The sequence below is a fragment of the Amphiura filiformis genome, chromosome 11, assembly GCF_039555335.1.
Source record: "Amphiura filiformis chromosome 11, Afil_fr2py, whole genome shotgun sequence".
Taxonomy (NCBI): Eukaryota; Metazoa; Echinodermata; class Ophiuroidea; order Amphilepidida; family Amphiuridae; genus Amphiura; species Amphiura filiformis.
The window spans coordinates 67817298-67839870 of record NC_092638.1 but is presented as its reverse complement, the minus strand read 5'-3'; the positions used below and the strand labels follow the sequence as shown (position 1 = coordinate 67839870).

Genomic DNA, 22573 nt, shown 5'->3' with positions numbered 1-22573 from the left:
ATTAATCATAATTCCTTTTATTACTGGTATAAAATACCAGCTGTTCATTAGCTGTTGGAAAAACAATATCAATTATTGGACATGCGGCTTTGTATAATATGATACTCTGCACACGGGTATTGACTGCAGAACACAAGTTCCAAATTTACTTTTAACATATGTCATAATTTTGAAATGTCACAATTGTACATCTTCATGACCATATTTAGAATCAGCATAATCACTTCATGCCCTTACTCACTTCATGCCCTTACTCACTTCATGCCCTTAGGCCCATAGGCTTCAACCTAAAGTTGTGATTTTCACATAATATGAAGAGCTATCTGATGAACCATTTAACCAATACTATGCTTGTTTGTGTTCATTTTTAAAATGGATTTTTCATGCTGATTCCAAATTTGGTCATGAAATTTACTAAAATTTGTGAATATTTGAAACAGAATTTGAAACTTGTCATCTGCAGTCTAAACCCACATGGAGATTGTTAATGAAGACATTCAAAGGGGTACTTATCGATTTATGAAATTCAAATTGGATATTTTCCAATAAAGGCCTACGGTGAAAATATGAAAATTTAAAATTGTGTATAAATTGCAAGGAAGAAATTGCAATTGAAGGATAAAAATTAACATTATGAAAATGTTGGCAAATAATGAGGAAAACAGCAGTATTTGAAAATGATGAAGCCCCATTTGCTTGTAGCTAATTTTTCTACAATAATAAGTCCAATCGCCATTCTAACTTCCGGTTTTTGAGAGCAGTTTTGGGACACTTTGACCTCTGACATATCGGGAAAATTTACGTAATTATTATTAATTTTCTTATTATTGTCACAATTTTGATCATTAAAAATACCAAATACCAATTTATAAAACACTAATATTTTTTATATTTGTTTTAAATATTGTAAAACATTTTAGATTTATATTTTGAACGTACAAAAACCCAATATTTCTGAATTTTCTGAAAGGTCAAAGTGTCCTAAAACTGCAAAAACTGTCCTACAATGCATTGCAAACTTCCAATGCCGATTGGGCTTATTACAGATATTACAATGTCCTTAGTCTTTAATACAAGTCGGAAAGTCCAAACACAGAAGTGCCCACTCATCAGGGACTGCACATGAATGATATGGCAAAGGATTCTGGGAAGAGTAACATAGATCTTCTCTGACTTGTTCTATAAAACAACAAGTAGTTTTACAGGGCTGTCAACTTTCTGGAATTGCTTGGCGTGAGATAGAGACGTACCGGGATTTGCCGACTCCAATGTTCATTTTGTACCATGATTATTTGAGCCACGGCGCTCGAGAATGTGAAAAGCGGAAGGGGTAGGGGTAGGAGCAACAAATTATTCATGACGATGCGTGAGATTTTACTCATTTTCCAGCTTTTGCGTGAGCTTTACTACCTTAGCGTGAGATTATACTACCTTGGCGTGAGACCGTGAGAAAGTGACCCAATGCGTGAGACTCACGGCCAATGCGTGAGAGTTGACAGCCCTGGTTTTATTTATTTTCACACACTCACATTTTGTTTCTCAAAGTTCTGTACAATCATTTGTAAGAGTTAATTTTCGGGCATTTAATTTTTTGTGCTTTACCAATGGAGAAAATGAAGGGGAAATGTTGAACGAGAATGTTATTGTTTAGTTTTACTAGCCAGGTTGGGTCAAAATGATCTGTACATACAAAAAACCTAAAAATAATAAAGCAGTATTTAAATCTCTTAATGCTGCGGGATGTATGTTGTCTATTGTATACTGTAAAAGTAGACATTTTCGCGAGGTTTTTATTTTCGCGAATTTCGTGAGTGGACATAAAATCGCGAAAATAAAAACTCGCGAAAATAACCTTTTGCATTAGGTTTCTATTGTATCAATATCAAAACCGCAAAATTTAATTCTCGCGCAATTGACAAAATCTTCAAAATCGCAAAAATATCTTCTCGCGAAAATATTGACTTTTTTTACAGTACATGTCGGGGCAATAGCTGCCATATGCATGGCACAGCAATTTACACACCTGTGTTTACATGAAAATGGGCAGTTATATTGAAGAAATTGCCATATATTTTGATTGAAATAATGAATTTCTCAAATTCTGAATTTCTGTGAAGGTACAAACAACACTCTACTGTGCATTAGCGCAGTGTAATTTTAATTAAGGGTGTCCACAAAAAGAAAAATCCAGACAAAAATGAGTAAAGTTGGGTACAGATCATTTTGAGTCACCCTGTATATAATTGTATAAATGCAGCAAGATGCAATATAAATGTAGTGCCTATATAGAAACGCATTTGATATGAGTGCTATCAGTTCACACATTAACAGTAATGCTTAATTATAGTTTTGTTATTTACTATCATACATATATGGAAATATATTTTGCAGTGAATGTCTGTTTCTTAAATTTTTTTCTCTGATGTTTGTTAGGCAAAGAACACTGTTCTATGGGCCCGACCGACCCAGATTTTGCATTTTGGTGATTTATGTTATTTTATTTTGCTGTATGAAATTAACAACCGCTGTGTTTTGGCCAAATTAGATTGATTTTCACTGAAATAGAATGAAAACTAAAATTCTCTAAATGTTTGCCAAAAAATGTAAGATCTTTGTGACATTATGGGGTCATTTAGTGTCTTCCAGGGGGGAAAATCTTTACCGCACCAGATCTTACTTGTTCAGAGTAAGCAGACATTTTGTTTTTGGTTTAGGGCAGTTACATGTAGTTACTTTTGTTTATCCCTGTAATTTTTGGTTCTTCCCTGCAATTTTGGTTCTTACACAATATTTGGTTCTTCCCTGCAATTTTAGGTTCTTCCCTGCAATTTTTGGTTCTTCCCTGCAATTTTTGGTTCTTCCCTGCAATTTTTGGTTCTTCCCTGCAATCCTGCAAGTTTTGTTTTTTTCCTGCAATTTTGGTTCTCTGCTATGATTTTGCACTCAAATCATTTTGTCAAAAAAATATCAAAAACCCTGCAAACAACAAATTTGGTTGAATACAATAAAAGTGTAAGTTGGGGACATGTGTAAACAATTCATTTAAAAAGGTTGTACATTAGGCGACAAAAAAACCCCTGTTCTACAGGCCCTAGCTATCCCAGAATTTTCATTCTGGAGATTTTTTAAATTTTGCTAAAAATCATGTAAATCAACCATTTGGGGGCCCAAAATTTATTGATTTTGGCTAACTTTTTTAGAAAATATATATTTTTGTGAAATTTTAGGGTAAATTTAGCTTCCAGAAAAAAAACCCAACAAAAATGCCTGACCAAAGGTCTGTATGCCCATAGAACAGCCGTGGGTTTGTTTTGTTCTTTGTCGCCTTATGGCTAAAAAGTGTTAATTTTGTTTAAATTGTATTACATGTACATGTAAGGCTGATTGTATTGTATCATATATATACATTATATGACAGCTGCAATAGCTATTTATTTTTTGTTAAAAGTCAAATGACTACAAGGTTTGTATTATTAAATGGCTATTCTAGTTGAAATCCATACACCCCTATGGAAGACATGATCTTAATTTCCCAAGAGGGTGTAGATTTCAGATGGAGTTGCCTATTCATCAGGTAATGCCATTTAAAATTCACACTCCCTGTGTGGATGATTAATAAGGTCATGTCTTCCATACATGTAGGGTGTGTGGATTTCAATGGAAATAGCCCCATCTTCTTATGACATAATTGCATTCAAAATTATATATTATTTTTGCTTGCACTTAAATCCAAATGATTGATACCCATCAGTTTTCATTGATAATGGATTCATGAGTATAACGCATCAAAATTCAACATAAGATACAATTAATTTGTTTATTAATTATATAACAAGTCACTAAACTACGATATAATTCCATCTACAAGCATTTATGCCTCTAAATGCGGGTTGACGAAAGGCAGACCCCTCCACAATAACATATAATAATAGCTACAATGTATAGATTATTCTTAGAATAATACATGTTTATGCAGCTGCCTGTATCAGTAATATATAGTTGCTCAAACTCCCAAAACTAACGTTTGTGTGGTTGTTGTCTGCCTTTCATCTCTTTTCAAACAACCTCATTTAGAGGCATATAAATAAAGCTTGCAGATGGAATTTTACAGTACATCCTGGACAATTCAAGAGTATCCATGTTGCACTTGAAAGAGACAGGTTTTTCAGTAAACATCCAAATGATGGGTACCAATCATTTTGATAGAGCCTGTATACCAGTAGAAATTAAGCCATATGTCAGCTGTTACTACTAATTGCTGTGGAACAATCTCATTGTAAACTTGTATGATATGAAACATTAAAAAATAGTTTTATATAAATAGTGATTGTGTGTCATTGCACCAGATGCATGGTTTTCTTTTGTGTCAAAACATGATTTTTAATCCTATTATTAAAATCCCAGGGGGGTGTAATAGATATTGATAATTTCACAAAGGTTTTTAGCAACATTTGAAAATAAATGCCAGAAGACAAGGAAATATTTATATTTTTGGATCTCTTTTGTTGAAGTAGATTATGTATTTTGGGACAAGTTTTCAGAATCCAATTTGCGCATCCCCATCCAATCCAAAATCAAGATACCCCAAATGTATTAGTAATGAAGAATTTGAAATATACTCCCTTTTTGGGAGATCAAGGTATAATGTCTTCCAAAGCCGTGTATAAAACTAGAACACCCACTGACTGTAACAATGAGACTTGCATACATACACCCATATGTACAGTGCATTACTGGACTATCAGTATGCCATTTATTTGGTTCCAATACATCCAATGTACAAAATATTTACATGTGTACAAAAGTTTATCCTTATTTACAAGTTTGGTCCAATATCATCACATGCAATTTAAACCTTGGTTGAAGGACCCTTGACCCTTACTCCCCATGCATCGATGGAATTTCATGCTGATATTGGGATATTTCACACACCCCTATGGAAGACATGGCCTTAATCTTCAAAATGGGGTTACCTGAATGGCAACTCCATTTGCAATTTACACTCCCTGTGTAGGAGATTAAGGTTATGTCTTCCATTGGAGGTGTATAGATTTCAACTGGAATAGCCCATTGTGATCCCTTTAATTCTTTTTTGAAGAAAATAAATGCTATCCAAAGGGTTAAAAAAAATAGCGCCCTTGGCTTAAAATTACAAAACATTTCTTTGCATAACTTAATTGACATACATTTTGTTGATTTGAAAAATTAAAAAATCTGTGAAAAGAGGAATTGTGTTTCTAACCACCCATGCGACTTCAACACTCAGTAGTGCAAGTGTTCAGTTGCCTACATTAAACGAAATTACACGCATCTATTTTACAATGTTGCTGCTGTTTTTGAAAGATGCTAATAAATAATTCTGATCCTTTAATTTTCTTGAGTATAGCCTGTGTTGTCCCAAGTTGACAGTAACACCATGCTGGATTTCACAGAGGCAGATTCAAATCGTGTGCTAACCTAATCCTGTAGGGCGTATGCAGAGACGTTGAAGGGCGATTTGTTCGTACACTGCCGATGCAACCCAGTAAAATATGCACCGATTCAAATCTGCCACTGCAAAATCCAACATGGCGTTACTCTCAACTTGAGATGCGACACACTATAGTGTATCTTCACCAGGGTGAATTCAGATTTTTAAAATTTATACAGGGTGTCCCAGAGAAAATTACCAGGCGAATGATTTTGGACGTAAGTCGAGAAATACACATCAGAATCCACAAATCTTAACATCAGCGTGTAGCCCATCTTATTCTGCATCTTATATGTCAATTTTAGAGGAATCAGTTGACTGATCGCGAAGACAATAGCGATTACATAACGCATGCGTCAATTCACTTCATTCCAAGTTTGAAAGAAAGATCGTTCAGCACAATGCACACGATACTAGTTAACTGTCAATGGACTTCATATTTTGTTCTGTGAAATCCTTTTTTCGTTCTTTTTAAACAATCTTTTTCTTGCAAAACATTTAATTAGGTTTTGTTTAAATTTGAAAACCTCAGCGGCACGAAAACTTGCATTTGAAAATGAAAGCTTGCATGTAAGATGATGCTCGGCACTGTCTTGTAAATATATTTTTCCGTTAATGTTGATATAAATGTTGCGTAAAGAATTATTGCATAAAGAATTCCAGCAGGCTTTAAAAATTTCTCACACACATTAATATTTTTGGAATATTTCCAAGAAAGTGTAATGCAAAGTTTAAATCTTTTTAGAACTTCAACATTAATGTTGCATGAATCAAAAATCACACGTAAATCTGTAAGCACTAAAATTGATCATTGTTATTCTTGGCTCAAATGTTCTTTGGAAAGCTAAACTATAACATATTTGCACAACAAAGAATTGAGGTTGGAAAGTTTCCAATTACAGAAATTTTCTCGGACAAACTGTTATTCATCTTCAGTGAAAGCATGAATGACATAACACCGTTCGATTATAAAATAGATAAAAACTTAATGAGATACACAAACTTTAGGAAGCGGTGAGCGAGTATGAAAAAAGCGCCTAATGATCAAACTTGGAATGAACTGAATTGATGCATGCATTATGTAATCGTTCATTTCTTAGCAACCAGTCAACCGAATCAAACTAAATTTTCGTATGTGATGCACAACAAAATAGGCTTTGCGCTACATTTCAAATTTTTTGATTTGGATGTCTATGTCTCGTCTTACGTTCAATTTTATTCGCTCGGTAATTTTTTCTGGGACACCCTGTATTTGTGGTTAATTATAATCAGTTTCAAGTTTCTATTTTGGGTGTGAAAATGAGTTCTGGCAGGTGGGATTTTTCAACAATAAAACAATCAATATAATAGTCAAAATAGTCAGGCGGCATAGGACACGCAACAAGTGACATACAAGGCTGGCGAAGATACAGGGCTGAGAGCCCCATTCCAAATACACGGTTAGCAATTACAAATGGAAAATTAACATACTTGCAGTGGGGTATTTTGTCGTACCCCAACGGTTTAAGAGAAAGATAATTTTGCTTTGACACACATAACGAATTTAGAATTGTTTGTGAAGATTTCATGATTATGTGTTTATCCAATGGCGACATCAAAAATGGCGATATCGCTTCCACCACCGCCTGAAAATAGTTTGCAGTCAATAAAACTCCACCGCCCTTATTACTTTAACTATGGTGTGTTTCATCTCAATGCCATTTCCCAGTGGCAAATTCTAATCAGTGCATTAAGGCGGTTGCATTGCCAGCGTAGGACAAATCGCCCTTCCACGCGTGTGTATACGCTCCGCATGATTCGAATCTGCCACTGCGAAATCCATCATGGCGTTATTCTCAACTTCAGACAAGATAGACTATAATCACATGGGGAGTTTTATCAGCAGGGACATCAGACGTGATTTGTTGTTGTTTTAATTTCTGTCCACAACGACAAATTCTTCTCCTTCCATTTTGGCCGATTGCTTGGCAGCCAATGTCACAAAAATACACCCAACTCAATATAATTCTTATATATAATCTGAGATTGAATTAAAAAGACTAGTCCGATGTCACTGTTAATCAAACTTCCCACGACCCTTGATTGGTTAGTAGCGTGCAAAAGGAAGGTTGATTACTTTTACAAGGCAAAAGGCAACTTTTCTAGGTATTGTTGACATGAAAAAAAGTTTCCTGTTACTAAGACCTGGTAACTAGTAAGCAAATCTTTTCCGTGTTTGACAAGTGACGTCAGATGCAAACAAGTATTTTTATCTCTGGCTCTGATATATAACATCTTTCACAATTTTCAAGATGCCAGCACATACGGTAGGGCAAACAATGGGCTATTCCAGTTGTAATCCATACAACCCTATGGAAGACATGACCTTAATCTCCCACACAGGGGGTGTGGATTTCAAATGGAGTCACCCATTTAGGCAACAGGTAACTCCATTTGAAATCTACACCTGCTGTGTGGGAGATTATATGGTCATGTCTTCCAAGGGGTGCATGGATTTCAACTGGAATAGACCAATAGTTTGCAGGATTCCCTCACTTGAATTATGAAATCTTCTCCCTTGTCACCCAACCTTGCCTCACATTTATAGACGGGTGTTTGTTATTTAATATTTAGAGAATAAACAATATGAAATTTTCTACAGGCGTTACGCATTATCAATACTTGTGAGGATGTGGGTTCATCTTTAGTCTGAGAGACAACAACCGAAATCATTCGATTGTCCAATCAGATTATGTGTGTATGAACTTAAGTAAAAATTTCATTTGAATGAACACAGCTGCTAACCACGATCTTATATTTCTAAATAAATACAACGCAAATGCACAGCCTTGCTACTTTTAATGAAAAACTAACCAATCATAAGTGAATTGGATTCACGTCCGTGCTATACACATTCATCAGTGTACAGCTATTCAAATGAAATTTATACTATAGACCACTCCCACTGAATAAGAATATTACTTCTCTCTCTTTCTCGTACTCCAAATTTGACCAATTTTTCATTCTCACTTTGTTTGAAAAGAATTGCATAACCTCTTCCATGACGTTTGTCAGTTTTAAAAATTCAGTGACTTTTTCAAAAATCTGTCGCGTACTGGTTTGTATCAATTGTACATCTTTTGCTAAATAATTTTTATGCTTATCACTGTCAGTTTATGAAGTTCATACAATGTACTTGATTTAGTTCCTTTACAGAGTGCTAGCAACATTTGTAAGTGATTCCATGAATGTGGTCATATCCTTCACAGTGTCTTGTGACTGCCATTTCTTGAGGACATCAACCAATTTCTTGTGATGAGTACTTGAGGATGATGCTGCTGATACCTGAAAAATACAAACACAAGTAGAAATTTATCAAATAGATGCATTGGGCTATTCCAGTTGAAATTCATACACCCCCTATGGAAGACAGGACCTTAATCTCCTACATGGTGTAGATTTCAAATGGAGTCCCCATTCAGGTAACCCTGTTTAAACCTCACATTGCCACTGCCCCTGTAGAAGCCATTACCTTAAATCTCCCGAGGTGTAGATTTCAAATGGAGTCACTAATTCAGGTACCCATTTGAAATTCACACCCTCTGTGTGGAAGATTAAGTTCATGTCTTCTACAGGGGGTGTATGGATTTCAACTGAAATAGCCCAATCAGGTCAATGAGCCACCCGAAGTGTCCTGTCCTTTGGATGAGACTTAGGCTGTTGTTGGTTCCATACACAGAGAGCCATACCTTTATGAAGCCTGCAGTCAGTTTTCAAAAACAATCTGGTGTAACTTTCTTTACTATATTTCTGGAAATATCCTCTTTTGACTGACTTTTTAAACCTAGATTTGGGGTGTGTCCCGAAAGGCGCAATAGAGATAAGAGTTAGGTTCAGAATAGCCCCATTTGTAATGCTATCATAAATCCGAAAGGATTGAATATCATGCATGGGGCCAAAATGGTGTACCTCCAGTATGTACCGGCAGAGACAGAAATCGCACAATAATTTATATTTCTAAGCTTTAATTCAAAGTCTTCCATCACATGGTGAAATAATCCGGAGGTACAATATTTTTCCCTCCATGAGTGACATGTAAACATGGCGGATGGACTATTCAATTCTCATTCCTTTGGTAATACCCCAATGACACTCACCTTTTGTGTCTTAGAATTTGACGGTTTCACTGCTGGTAATTCTAGTTTCTCTGGACTGTTACTCTGCAGAATAGGATGAATCTGTAAATGAATTGCAACATACATAACATAAAATCAATAAACATATTAATCAGTCAATCAACAAATCATTCAAAGAATCAATGGTGTTTGCAGAATAGAGTTCCAAATTTTCTTTAAAATTCAAAAATTTCAAAATTGAAGATTTACAAGCCCATATTTGGGATTTGCACAAAAATGCATTAAATGAGTACAAACAAATCCAGTATTGGTTTAGTGGTTTGTGAGATACTCTTGATATTGTGAGAAAATATCTCAAAACTTGGATTCTTTTAAAGTTGAAGCCTATGCACGTAAAGCATTAAATGTATTTTCTTTCATTTTTGTATTCATTGGTTACTTACTCTACTGACATTTGGTGCCTGGGAAGTTGATTTCAGTTCCTCTATCATCGCCTCTTTCTCTTCAATAAACCTGTGGTGGAAGAAATTGGTCTATTCCATTTAAAATCCCCACAACCACTTTGGAAGATGTTAGAAATATCTTCCACAGGAGGAGTATTATATAATTTCAAATGGAATTAGCTCATTACACATGCAGCTCCATTTGAATTTCAAACACCCTCTGACTCTGAGAATGATTCAGACTGAATTTTCCACAGAGGGAGGGTGAGTTTCAAATAGAGTTGGTTAATGTGTTAATTTAAATTCTATTTGAAATTCATAGTTCCCCATTGAAGATATTTCCAAATTTTTCACAGGGGAATGAGGACTTTAAATGGATTAGCCTAATATACATACAAATGTGAAAATGACTACATGGAGCAGATGATTTCTATGCGACAGAATTACAACACTAGCAAAAATTCAAACTTTATTAGGACTAGCGAACCTAGGACTATATAGTGCATTTTGCTTCCTTGAGAGAGTGATATCAGTGTGTGCTCTAGTGTGTGTTTTTGGACTCAGAGAATGGGAGTGTTTACATGCGCGATCATTAAGGTGTAACAAAATGTAGTAGACCTATATACCGTATTTCATCAAATAGTCGCCCCCCCCCTCAAATAAACGCCCCACCACTTTTTTCAACCAAGATGTTTCAAAAATTCCGATATTTCCATGCTATCTTGTGTAGTAAGCTCACCAAGTTGCTCACATGGTCGGTAATAGCAGCAATAAATGGCGAAAATCTGCATCAGAAACCCGGAAGTGAACCAAAAGTCAGTGTCAAAAGTTCATAGTTCATCATTTTAGATAATTGATGCACAGTAAAACCTGTAATTACCGTAACCACCTGGGTCTAAGCCCACTCTCGGTTATAAGCCCACCCCCTATTTTTCGAAATATTTGAGAAACTAGGGTGCACTCGGGTATAAGCCCAGTACTAATTTTGACCAAATACTACCCTCAAGTCAATGCTGAATGAATAAATATGACATCTCTTGTACAAATCTTGTTGAATAATTTCATTTTAAGTTTGCTTTTCCTCTTTATTTTGAGGATTTATTAAGCCAATTTATGCTCAAATTTATAAACAACAGTGAGCTACAGCGCACGCAGTTACGATAATGATATGTGAGCAGCTAGGGTATTTCCCCAAATCACCCAAACTGGTTTCAGCTTGCTAGACCACACGCACGATGCTCCAGGTATGCCCTTAAGCCCCGCCCAGTAGACACGTCTTTGGACAGTTTATAACATCCTTTAAGCCTCGCCCACTTGGCTCATGTTATGCTTCATTAACATAAATTTTTTTCAAAAGATAATCAGTTCAAAAACAAAACACCAACAAGAACATGTTTGATAAATACAACAACCAAGTCATTGCACTCGATTGCATCACAATAAATTGATAGCATTGCAAGGTTGTCCTGTACCGTCTGATTTAATTTTTTTATTTTAGTCATTTTTCCATTTTTTTGTTTGACCCAAAAAAGCAAAAAGTACACCAAAAAATTTAAGACGGTAGCAGGTCTATTTTTTTAAATATCCTTTTTACTGAAAAGAATGTTAGCAAGAAAACAAGAAACAGTCTGTCTGTGTGTTTGTTTACTCTATAAATTAGGGTAGTGGCACTTCCCTGCTCTAATAGCATCCCAATTGAATTTGTTTTAACACCCCCATTCATGCATTTCATAATAAAATATCGTAACATGCCAAAACAAGACCATGGAAGGTCATGCACCTGGATTTGCTCCATTATCAATTGGCAATGTTTTGTTATTGCTCCAATGTCACTTCCCTGGTTCAATCAAATGTTTTGCATATCAATGACCTATGCTCTAATTGGCTACTGATTTCCCGGACCTGTTTTACAGCTTCATGCTTCTATGCTCCGCCCAGTGACCCTCCCGAGTATTGATTGGCTGAATAGCCGGGCTGCATGGTATGAGCACGTGAATATCTGTTTACACATGTGCTTCTTGTCAATCACTATGCTGCACTCACTAAAACGTGAGTGTTGATTGGCTGGGCTGCATAAGGCTCTTGGGCTGCATGTGGACATAAGGCCAAATAAAAAAATAAACATGTTTCACGTCCCCTCCCGCTTCCTTTTTTGAGGTTTCTTAAATTTTATTTTTTGAAATTCAGTTATAACTTTAACAAAAATATGTCTATGAAGTACAGATGCTTTCAAAAGCCTTGCAAATATACAAGAAACACTTTTATAAGGTTTTGTGATAATTAGAGGGGATATATCTCTCAGAACAACAAATAAAAAGAGGCCTCCTTTTTCCACGCATTATTGTATACGCTAAAACAGCTCTAATTATGGGTATTTACACAGATTTTGTAATAAAAATTAAAAGGCCCCTCCTTCCTCCTTTTTTTTTTTTTTTTTGGATGTGAAACATGTTTTTATTTTACTTGGCCTTGGCTAAACCCTGGGCATTTTACACGGCCTCGTGGTCTGTCTACAGGGGCTTTCTCAGGTGTGGGAAAAAGTTGTCTGGGAGCATAATGAAAACATTTTATTGTACATGTACTGTACTGGTACATGCATAGCACAAACTTGAGCCGGGTTGTATCTTTGGATACTGGCGTGGTGGTGGTGGTGGGGGGGTTGGTTGTGGTCTGTGTATGACTGCTGATACAATGACACTGTGCATGTTTTGCTTGACTTGATAACTTTATTATCACCTTTTTGTAATTTAAAAAAAATCAGGCATAAATTTTATACAAATCTGAAAAAATATATATATTTTTTTTTCATATACTAGCCCCTCCCCGGTATAAGCCCACCCCATTTTTTGAGTGAAATCGCCCATCTAGGGGGGGTGGGCTTATACCCGGGTGGTTACGGTAATTTCTTGATAGCTTACCTTAGTTGGTTATCTATTTCTTTCTCCAGCAGTTCCACATGATTACTAGCTTCTGCTACTGATACTTCCATTGAATTCTACAAGAAAATCAAACATAAATCTGTGATCAGGAAATGCCAATGAAATAGAATGAAAGAGTACAGACTCTGCCATGTTTGGGTATCACTCAATGGAGGGCAAATAGTGCAACCTCCCAATGAGGTAGAATCAAGGAGTACTGACTCTGCCATATTTGGGTGTCACTCATTGGAGGGCAAATAGTGCAACCTCCCGATGAGATAGAATCAAGGAAGCAACTTAATGAACCTTCTGATTATTTTGATTCCCTAGGCGCCTGACAAACTTTGATTCAAATTGTGTGGTTGATTGCGTTCTGCGTGTAACATGTGACATACCGTACCAAAAACATGTGCTACGCACTGCATATATGCAAACCTTTAATTTGACAGACTGAAGCTTTAAAACAATTCAACAGTTTTTTCTTTTTTTTACAAAATTGTAAAAAAACCCAGATATTTTGGACAAATTTACAACAACAAAAAAAAACAGAATTGCTGTATAAATACAAAGAAATAGCATTTCTACTTTTATACAGCTCTATGATAGGCTGCATGCAACGCAGAGTGCATGATTTGGTAGATGCATACATTATCAGATGATTTGCCCTTATGTACATGCAAGATTCTTATCGCATACAAAGCACTGGGACTTAGCCGTTGGTTCGCTATGTACCACTTTTATCTATATGGTTAACACTTACGCATTGTTCCTCCATGTGTCTGTAGTCTGGCTGTCTCACAGAGGGTACTGTTATGGCTGACAAGCTGCCTACAATTCTGTAAGGATAAATTACAATTATAGGTTAATAACTGCGCATTAGTTATTTGGAGAGCGAAAATTAAGTCTATAAATAAATAAATAAAAATAAATAAATTTCGGAATTTATATAGCGCATTTTCCAGAGGATTCAAAGCGCTGTAATTTCACTGCGTGGCGCAAACCGATCCGCACTTAGATTGTAACATCCACCCATTTTCTGCAGCTCCCCAAATTCCATTGGGTGAAGGAAGTTTTTGATAACCAAACAACTAATCACCGATTTTTGAAAGCAGGAGGAAACCGGAGTTCCCGGAGAAAACCTGCGAGAGCGAGCATGGATCGGGATAAACCAAGTGCACATACAAGCCTTGGGCATCGCCGGGGCTTGAACCCGGGACTTCAGTGGTGCAAGGCGAGGGAACTACCGCTGCACCAACTCACTCCCCCTCATATCTAAACATTTTGCCTTTGGAACCGAGGGATATTCCGAGGTCCAAAGAAAAATGTTTAGATTTTTCACAATGGCTGACATAACTGATGCAAAGTTATTAACCAAATTCAAAATGTCACTTTACCTCATCACTCAGCCAAATTTCAAGATTTTATTCTCTGAAATTTGTTGAAATTAACAATTTTTATCACAACTTATATTTCGCCCTTCAAAAAGTCGGACAGGCTAAAATGGACTTACCAATTACAGCTTGATTTGAGTGCCCCGGTCAAGGCTCATGCGTCATACCGCTCAGCGGCAAGAGGCATGAAAGTATGAAACTTACATAAGAAACAGAATTACATAAAAAAACGGAAAACTTAAATCCCTGAAATCGATCTTACCTCTGCCGTAGTATGTTGAGAGTGTCTTGTACATCATCATAGCTTGATGAGCCGGTCTCATTTAACACATATCTGTTTGCAAAGTAGAGAATAATCAAGTACATGTTATTCAGGTTATCCCTAGACATTATTTTAGGTGTGAATTTCAAATGGAGTCATCTCTGGTAACCCCTTTTAAAATGAAATTCACACTCCCTGTGTGGAAGATGAAGGTCATGTCTTCCATTAAGTGGTGTATGGATTTCAACTGGAATAGCCTATTTTGGAGCAGACGACCCTGAATGGGTGGGTGACTCCATTTGAAATCTACACTACCTGTGTAGAAGATCATGGAAGAAAGATGGTGTATGGATTTCAACTGGAATAGTCCAGCAATTCAATCAATAACCTTTTCAGCAGTTGCAATCTTCAGAAGAATGCTGTGTGGTAAACAAAACCACCAGACCCAATTACACACTGGGAAAGCGCGACAATCATACAGTGTTGCTTTTACCTGAAGCAATGTATTTGTCAAATACGAAATTACCAGAAATTGATTGATTATATTATATATTTTGATGGTTGCTCATGATCACCACTTTTCATGGAAAGTTCATTGGGGCAATCAACTTCCATTTTGGTAGATTAAGTTAGTCCAGTTGAAATCCATACATTGTACACCCCCCTTTGGAAGACATGGCATTAATCTTCCACACAGGGAGTGTGAATTTCAAATGGGGTTACTTAAATGGGTGACTCAATTTGAAATCTACACCCCTGTGTGGGAGATTAAGGTCATATCCTCCACAGGGGTGTGTGGATTTCAACTGGAATAGCCCAAATTGAGGAGTTCAAGACAGCGATGCAGCACCAAATCATCTGCTTCTTGCAAGTGAGGACTGCCTATTACACAATAGCACCATCCAGTGCATCCAGCACATGCTGTTTACTAGTTTTGCTGAGTGGTTTCCATATAGCATACTTACACTATAGCACCATCCAGTGCATCCAACTCATACTGTTTACTAGTTTTGCTCAGTGGTTTCCATATATACATGTAGCATGCTTACACTATAGCACCATCCAGTGCATCCAACTCATACTGTTTACTAGTTTTGCTCAGTGGTTTCCATATAGCATACTTACACAATAGCACCATCCAGTGCATCCAGCACATACTGTTTACTAGTTTTGCTCAGTGGTTTCCATATACATGTAGCATACTTACACTATAGCACCATCCAGTGCATCCAACTCATACTGTTTACTAGTTTTTGCTCAGTGGTTTCCATATAGCATACTTACACAATAGCCCCATCCAGTGCATCCAACACATACTGTTTACTAGTTTTGCTCAGTGGTTTCCATATATACATGTAGCATACTTACACTATAGCACCATCCAGTGCATCCAACTCATACTGTTTACTAGTTTTGCTCAGTGGTTTCCATATATACATGTAGCATACTTACACTATAGCACCATCCAGTGCATCCAACTCATACTGTTTACTAGTTTTGCTCAGTGGTTTCCATATAGCATACTTACACAATAGCACCATCCAGTGCATCCAGCACATACTGTTTACTAGTTTTGCTCAGTGGTTTCCATATACATGTAGCATACTTACACTATAGCACCATCCAGTGCATCCAACTCATACTGTTTACTAGTTTTGCTCAGTGGTTTCCATATAGCATACTTACACAATAGCGCCATCCAGTGCATCCAGCACATACTGTTTACTAGTTTTGCTCAGTGGTTTCCATCTAGATGCTGCCTGAGCGGACACAACACGTTGGGCATACTGCTCCTCCTCATCATCCGTCTCCTTATGTCGCTTAGATTTATTTGCTTTGGAGGATGTGGATGTTGAGGAGGGTTGTGTTCTCTTTCTCTTTGCTTGAGGCTGTTAAAAGATTAATTGAAAGAGAAAAGAAATTAAAGGAAGCCCTATTTAGTCAGTCTAGAATGTAGTATGATTCCTGCATAATTACATGTAATCTTGAATCTCTTGAATTCAAGTTCCCTGATACCCTTCGTAAACAAATAAAACAAATATACGGCGGAATCGGGATTTCCCCTACTTTCAGCAGCTAGTAAACATGCCTTGAAGGGTTTCCCACTTTTGATTCAAGGGCGGACTTCCGAGTTTGCGATTGGCTAGTCTGATATGTCGTCAGCAATAATTGACCTTATAATGGCAAATTTCGTCATGACTTGATTTTACAACATCTAAAAATAGGAAAGGGAATCCTCATTTGCCGCTAAAGTGCTGTCTGGGATTTTTGTTTTGGCTTTTGGGGAGTTGCGCCCGAAGTCATGCTTTGAGTATTCGAGCGAGTATTTTGTCAACTTCTGACATGATTTACATCATAAATTTACCTTGAGAAATTAGCTCGTTTTATCTGTCATAAAAACAATAGAAAACAAAAGCTTTGACTGACAGTAAGTGCTCGTATTATGCGGATTTCGTGTTACCTCGTATTAAACAGTTTATTTTGTGCAGTAAATAATAGGGGAAATTCGGGACCACATGTTTCTGCTCGTAGTAAGCAGTTTCTCGCATTAAGCTCATATTAACGAGTTTCCACTGTATTTATCAGCATTGAGAAGATGTATGATTTGTTTGGATTTTGTAAGCCAAGATGTGGTCTAATAATAACCGACTTTGGGCACATTTTTGGCTTCTTTATCAAACATCGATTGGAATACTTAGCACAATAGGAAAACGCGATCACGGTATTCATAGCCACAACTGCGGGGTTTTTTTAAAAAGGGTTTTTCAAAGCTGAAAAAAGTTGAACGTTTTCATTACTGTTGCTTCTTATTGCACAGCCAGGAACACATTGAATTGGCATTCATTGCTAGCTGTTCAATAGATGAAAAAGTAATTATCTGTTTATATCCAGCTTTGAAAAAACTTTTAAAAAACTTTTAAAAGTTTATGTAACTTTATTTTGCATTTTTTTGGGGGAAATCACATTTTATTTGGTGCAAATTTTGGAAAATTAATGCAGATTTTCTTCCTGTGCTTAGAATCAATACTGGCATAAAACTTCAAAAGTGGGGAGTAGGGGCAAAGGTCATTCAACTAAGACAGAAACAGTACAGATGATGCAATCGGTCATCTCCCTTTACCATTGAACTTTGAAGTATACAAATTCAATACAAAGCATTCCCTTACTTTGGTTTTCATCACGTCTGTCTTTTCCTCAACAGTATTCCTCTCAGACAACCCTTTCTTCTTTGTCTTCCCGCTGGTAGACGTTGAAGGTCTAGCCGATCTATTCTCTACCGCACTGTCGGAAGATTCAGGGTCTTTTCTGTTTCTCCCTCGCCGTGAACTCTGATTTTTTGTCTTCCGCTGGTAGATGTTGATGAAGTCTGGTTTAATTTCTCAATATAATCTACTATTGATGTTGATTGGTGTTTTGATGTTGATGCATTACTAGTTCTCTTGCTACTTTTTGATGCGGTGGTTTTGGTTCGAGGCATTGTGATTTGATCTCCTGTTACCAGTACCGTAGGTAAACATATTAAATAAAGCAATCAAAATATTTACAATTTTATCATCTGTCTGTCGAGTGTACACTGAATAAATTTATATTTGAATAGATTCTAAATTGGTTTTCACTGATCACATTCACATTTTCCCCTTTTAATTTTGAGACAAGGATGAGGTAAAACAAAGAAAATTGCCATTTCATTCCAATGCCTGTAATTATCGTGAATGCTTCATGCAGACTCTGGGACGCATAAATTTATAAATCTAATTAATGTTTTCAAAATGCATTGAATTTGTATCCACTTTGAAACAGTGTTCGATTTACCACCTGCATACCTGCACCAGTCCATGTAACATTCCCTCTGTGCATGCAGCTTTTCACTACCTGCCTGCACGCGTGCATGTACGATTTTAGCGCTAGCGATATGACAAGGCAATATACAAAAGTAAACAAGCAGTCAGTCCGATTTGGAAAAACCCAATCTATTTTTAGCGCAACATCCTGACTTCATTAGAAGGGCTGGGGCAAATTGCGCAATTGACAATTCCCGATACCCCTATCACGTGAGAACTGTCACTTTTTTCATTGACTTCCCTAGTCTCCTACACAGGCCAGTTTAGCGTCGGTCTGATACTTGTCGATCCTAACGAACATTCGAGATAGCCACATACAGTCTGGTCCGAGACTATGACTTCCCTTAGAGGGGCTAGCGTAATGTGACATCATCCACCAATTCCCGATACCCTCGCACATGTAGAAGCTGTCATTTTCATTTCATTGAAAAAAAAAGAACCGGAATTTAAACCGTGGGAAATATTTGTTTACATACGGAAAATAATCATGTAATTAATGTCCAGCAAAAAAGGAAATAGCTCAAAAACACTTGCATTATTCTGGAAATCGTGCACCTCGTCGGCGACTAGTTCTAGAACAGATGACGCCACAGCATCCAGTGTTTTGGCTAAGAAATCGGCGAGTGATCGGCATAAAAATGACAATGACAGTGGAGCCGGGAATATTATTACAAGCTGCTTAACTGACAATGATTGTGATTCAATGTTATTTTATGTTTGCTTTAATTTTGGTGCATGCACACTTTTTGCTGTGCATGTAGAAATTTTGGGCTACATGCACCAGTGCAGGTAGGAAAAAATTTGTAAATCGGACACTGCTTTGAAATCATTTAATAATAGAATATGACATGAACACAAATTTGTATATTATTAAAAAATGTTTGTAGGTCAACCATGAATGATCCTACACTCCAAACCCACAAAAAAAACCTTGAATTCAGTTTCACCCTGGTCCCGCCTCCCACCACAAGCGCACGAGCGTGACAGGCAGCGCTGTTGCGCCGACTGCCGACCGCCGTACAAAAACCTTTCCAAAATAAAATAATAAATGAAAATTAAAATTGAAAAGCTAAAAAAAAAAAGTACATTCAATCATTCATTGTCCTATCAAAATACCCTGGTGCCATCCCCTGCTTCAAACTTTTGTTGGGGGTCAAAAGTAAGAACACGAAGAATGATCATAAACATTACCGTAAAATGGGGTGACTTTGGACACTGGGGTGACTTTGGACACACATGGGAAAAACTATTATTTCATGTAGGCTGTTTTACCTTTTAATATTTCTAAGAATATTTTTGTATGTTCTTATGTGGTAATGTATGGACATTACAAATGAGTAAAGTTTTCCAGTATAATGTGTTATCTTATATGTTTTTCAGAACTTTTTAGCGGGGTCCATAAAATACAGAATTTTTGTGGTGGTCAAACTTTCGGTACTCCACCGGAACATAAGAGTGGAAAATCAAGCCTGTTGGTTGGATAGTAAACACAGATGAATCAAGAACCTACCTGGATAGTCATGATATCTAGCCACTCTTAAGAATTTAAAAGCAGGCTGTGTCCAATGTCACCCCAGGGTTTGGCTTCCTTTCCGGGGTGACTTTGGACATAACAAATGAATACAAAAAAATTTGACACTTTGTTAAAAATACACCACAGTGACCATGCCCTACCACAACAGTGTCCTCTGTGCTCCTACCCACCTCACAACTACTTCCACCCTCTCCATTGCTCTACTCTTCAGGGTGGGTGACTTTGGACATGCACTTAATTACATGGTGTCTAAAGTCACCCCAAACCCAGGGGTGACTTTGGACAAACTTTGCCCCCCCAAAAATTATCATAAAATAAAATAAACTCGAGTTGACCTTATGGGCATGAACTGTCCTCTATTGGTACTTGCCAAACCCAACATGAAACTCAGAATTCTACTGATCATTATAAAAATATTTACGACAATACATCAAAATTGTCCAAAGCCACCCCATGTTACGGTATGAAAAATTAATAAAACATGAACAGGATTATAGGATCATATATGCTATGGCATCATTATCATTCATGATGCATGGACCATGGTTAGCAGTGTTGGAGGACTCGGGACTCGGACTCGGACTCGAGTCCGGACTCGAGTCCTTTTTTCAAGGACTCGGACTCGGACTTGGACTCGGGAGCTAATGACTCGGACTCGGACTCGGACTCGGACCCCAAGGACTCGGGGACTCGGCTCCGAGTCCTCCTCGAGTCCAGCAAAAAAGGGTCTTTTTAGGTCTTTCATTTTCTTTCATTGTAATCTTCCTTGCTTGATCAATGATCACATCACGTGATTAATTTAAGTAATTTTGCATGCCAATAAATTCAGTTTGTAAATAAAAGTACAACTAAAAAGGAAGATTGCTTTCAGTTATATCTTTATATATAAATGGATTTTAATCATAATCATTTGTTTTGACATGACTGCTTTGTTAGACACAAGTCTAGAATGTACATGAATAATAATAATACCCTGGGATGGGGCACTCAAGTTAAATTTTGGTAGGGGTGTTGTGCGAACTTTGTGTTCAAAATAGGGGCTTGATGAACTGAAATTTCAACATTTATGTGGAGGTCTGTGAACTAAAATTTGGTGAAATTATAGGCTTTAGAGCTAACAAATTCAAAATGTTTCCAAATTTGAGGTAAAGAGCTACCATTTTCGGAGTGTTAGGCTCAATGAACTGGAGCATGATGCAAATGTGGGTCTTAAGGAACTGCCGGAGAGCCTGAACAAGGGACCCTTGACCGCCGCACATACCCGCACCACCTTCACATGTGAGTGACCACCCCACCCCGGAATAATAGTGCTTAGGCCAACAGCCAGATCCAACACCCTTCGCTTTGGCACCTGAAGTTTGGTACTGACGTCATATATTTATTGTCATAATGCATCTTTTGCCTCTTTAAAACACAAACCTAATAAGTTACTGTGATTATTCTGTTTCCAAGGTATGCTACCAAGGGGCTGAGCAAAAATTATGAGCATTGGGGGAAGGTAAAATTGTGGGTAGAATTTTTGGCCGATCGAAAGGGAGGGTGGAAGCCATTTTTGGCAAACCGAGAGGGGGGAACAAGCAATTTTAGGCATTATGGGGCACCTTTCAAATAAAGCGCTCTAAAAGGCTTATAGAAAACAGTACGGAAACGTTTACATATGCAAATTTCCCTGCTCGCTGCGCTCGCAACATAATCATAATCTAAACCATTTAAGATTTGGAAATTGGAATCCCAAAACTTAATGGCATGTGCAAAAGGGGGGGGGGGGTAAAAAGATTTGTGGGAGGGGGGACAAGCGATTTTTGGCAGGCCGAGAGGGATAAGCATTTTTGCAATTTCATCCCTCCCGGGCTCCATAATTATTGCACAGCCCAAAAACAATATTAGGCATGCTAGGTGGGAATAGCAAATTATGTATTTACAAGAAAATAATATAGAACTAAAATTCTGGTTAAGTATAGGCCTACGTCGTCGACAAAGTATTGGTGAAAACCCCGGGGCTTGAATTTGCTACATAAGGACTCGGACTCGGACTCGGACTCGAACATTGAGGACTCGGACTCGGACTCGGACTCGGACATCATAAATTGGCAGGGACTCGGACTCGGACTTGGACTCGGACACCAAGGACTCGGACTCGGATGATGAGGACTCGACTACAACACTGATAGGGTATATTGCTGATCCATTAATTATCCTTTTCTGGTGCATTGTGGGATTGAAAGGGGGCAAATCGATCGCTAATTTGCTCCCTTTTCTATCCCACAATGCACCAGAAAAGGATAATTAATGGATCAGCAATATACCCTATGGTTAGACATAGATGGTAAGCTTAAACGGATTACGGTACCACTTTACTTTTTAAAGTAAAGTGGTACCTTAAAAGATTCAGTGAAGCAATGTAAAGCTACCGACCCCCTTACCTGCGCAATCATGACAATAATCAGCTTGTAATCAGCCTACGTTCACATGTTCAGGTATTAAACATGTAAAGATTAACATTCACCGTCAACTTGTCGAAATGAAAATCGAAATAAACAACAACTTTCCGCAATGTCAATGACATTTTTATAGATACTTTTGATTGGACAATCATTT

At 37.3% G+C, this 22573-nt stretch overlaps 1 protein-coding gene across 2 annotated transcripts; it reads right to left on the bottom strand.

Annotated features, from left to right (window-relative positions):
* Nucleotides 1-4724: 4724 nt before the first annotated feature.
* On the bottom strand, nucleotides 4725-22546 carry LOC140165179 (uncharacterized). Of its 2 annotated transcripts, XM_072188621.1 has the most exons (9): nucleotides 22399-22542; nucleotides 17767-18091; nucleotides 16286-16488; nucleotides 14600-14671; nucleotides 13707-13782; nucleotides 12947-13023; nucleotides 10029-10098; nucleotides 9607-9687; nucleotides 4725-8794 (listed from the first exon to the last, which is right to left on the bottom strand). In XM_072188621.1, the coding sequence occupies exons 2-9, from the start codon at nucleotides 17776-17778 to the stop codon at nucleotides 8660-8662; spliced, it is 726 nt and encodes a 241-aa protein (XP_072044722.1). In that variant the 5' UTR covers nucleotides 17779-18091; nucleotides 22399-22542; the 3' UTR covers nucleotides 4725-8659. The 2 variants fall into 2 exon arrangements, with proteins under 2 accessions (XP_072044722.1, XP_072044723.1); XM_072188622.1 differs by lacking the exon at nucleotides 17767-18091 and having other exon boundaries at nucleotides 22399-22546.
* Nucleotides 22547-22573: the final 27 nt, after the last annotated feature.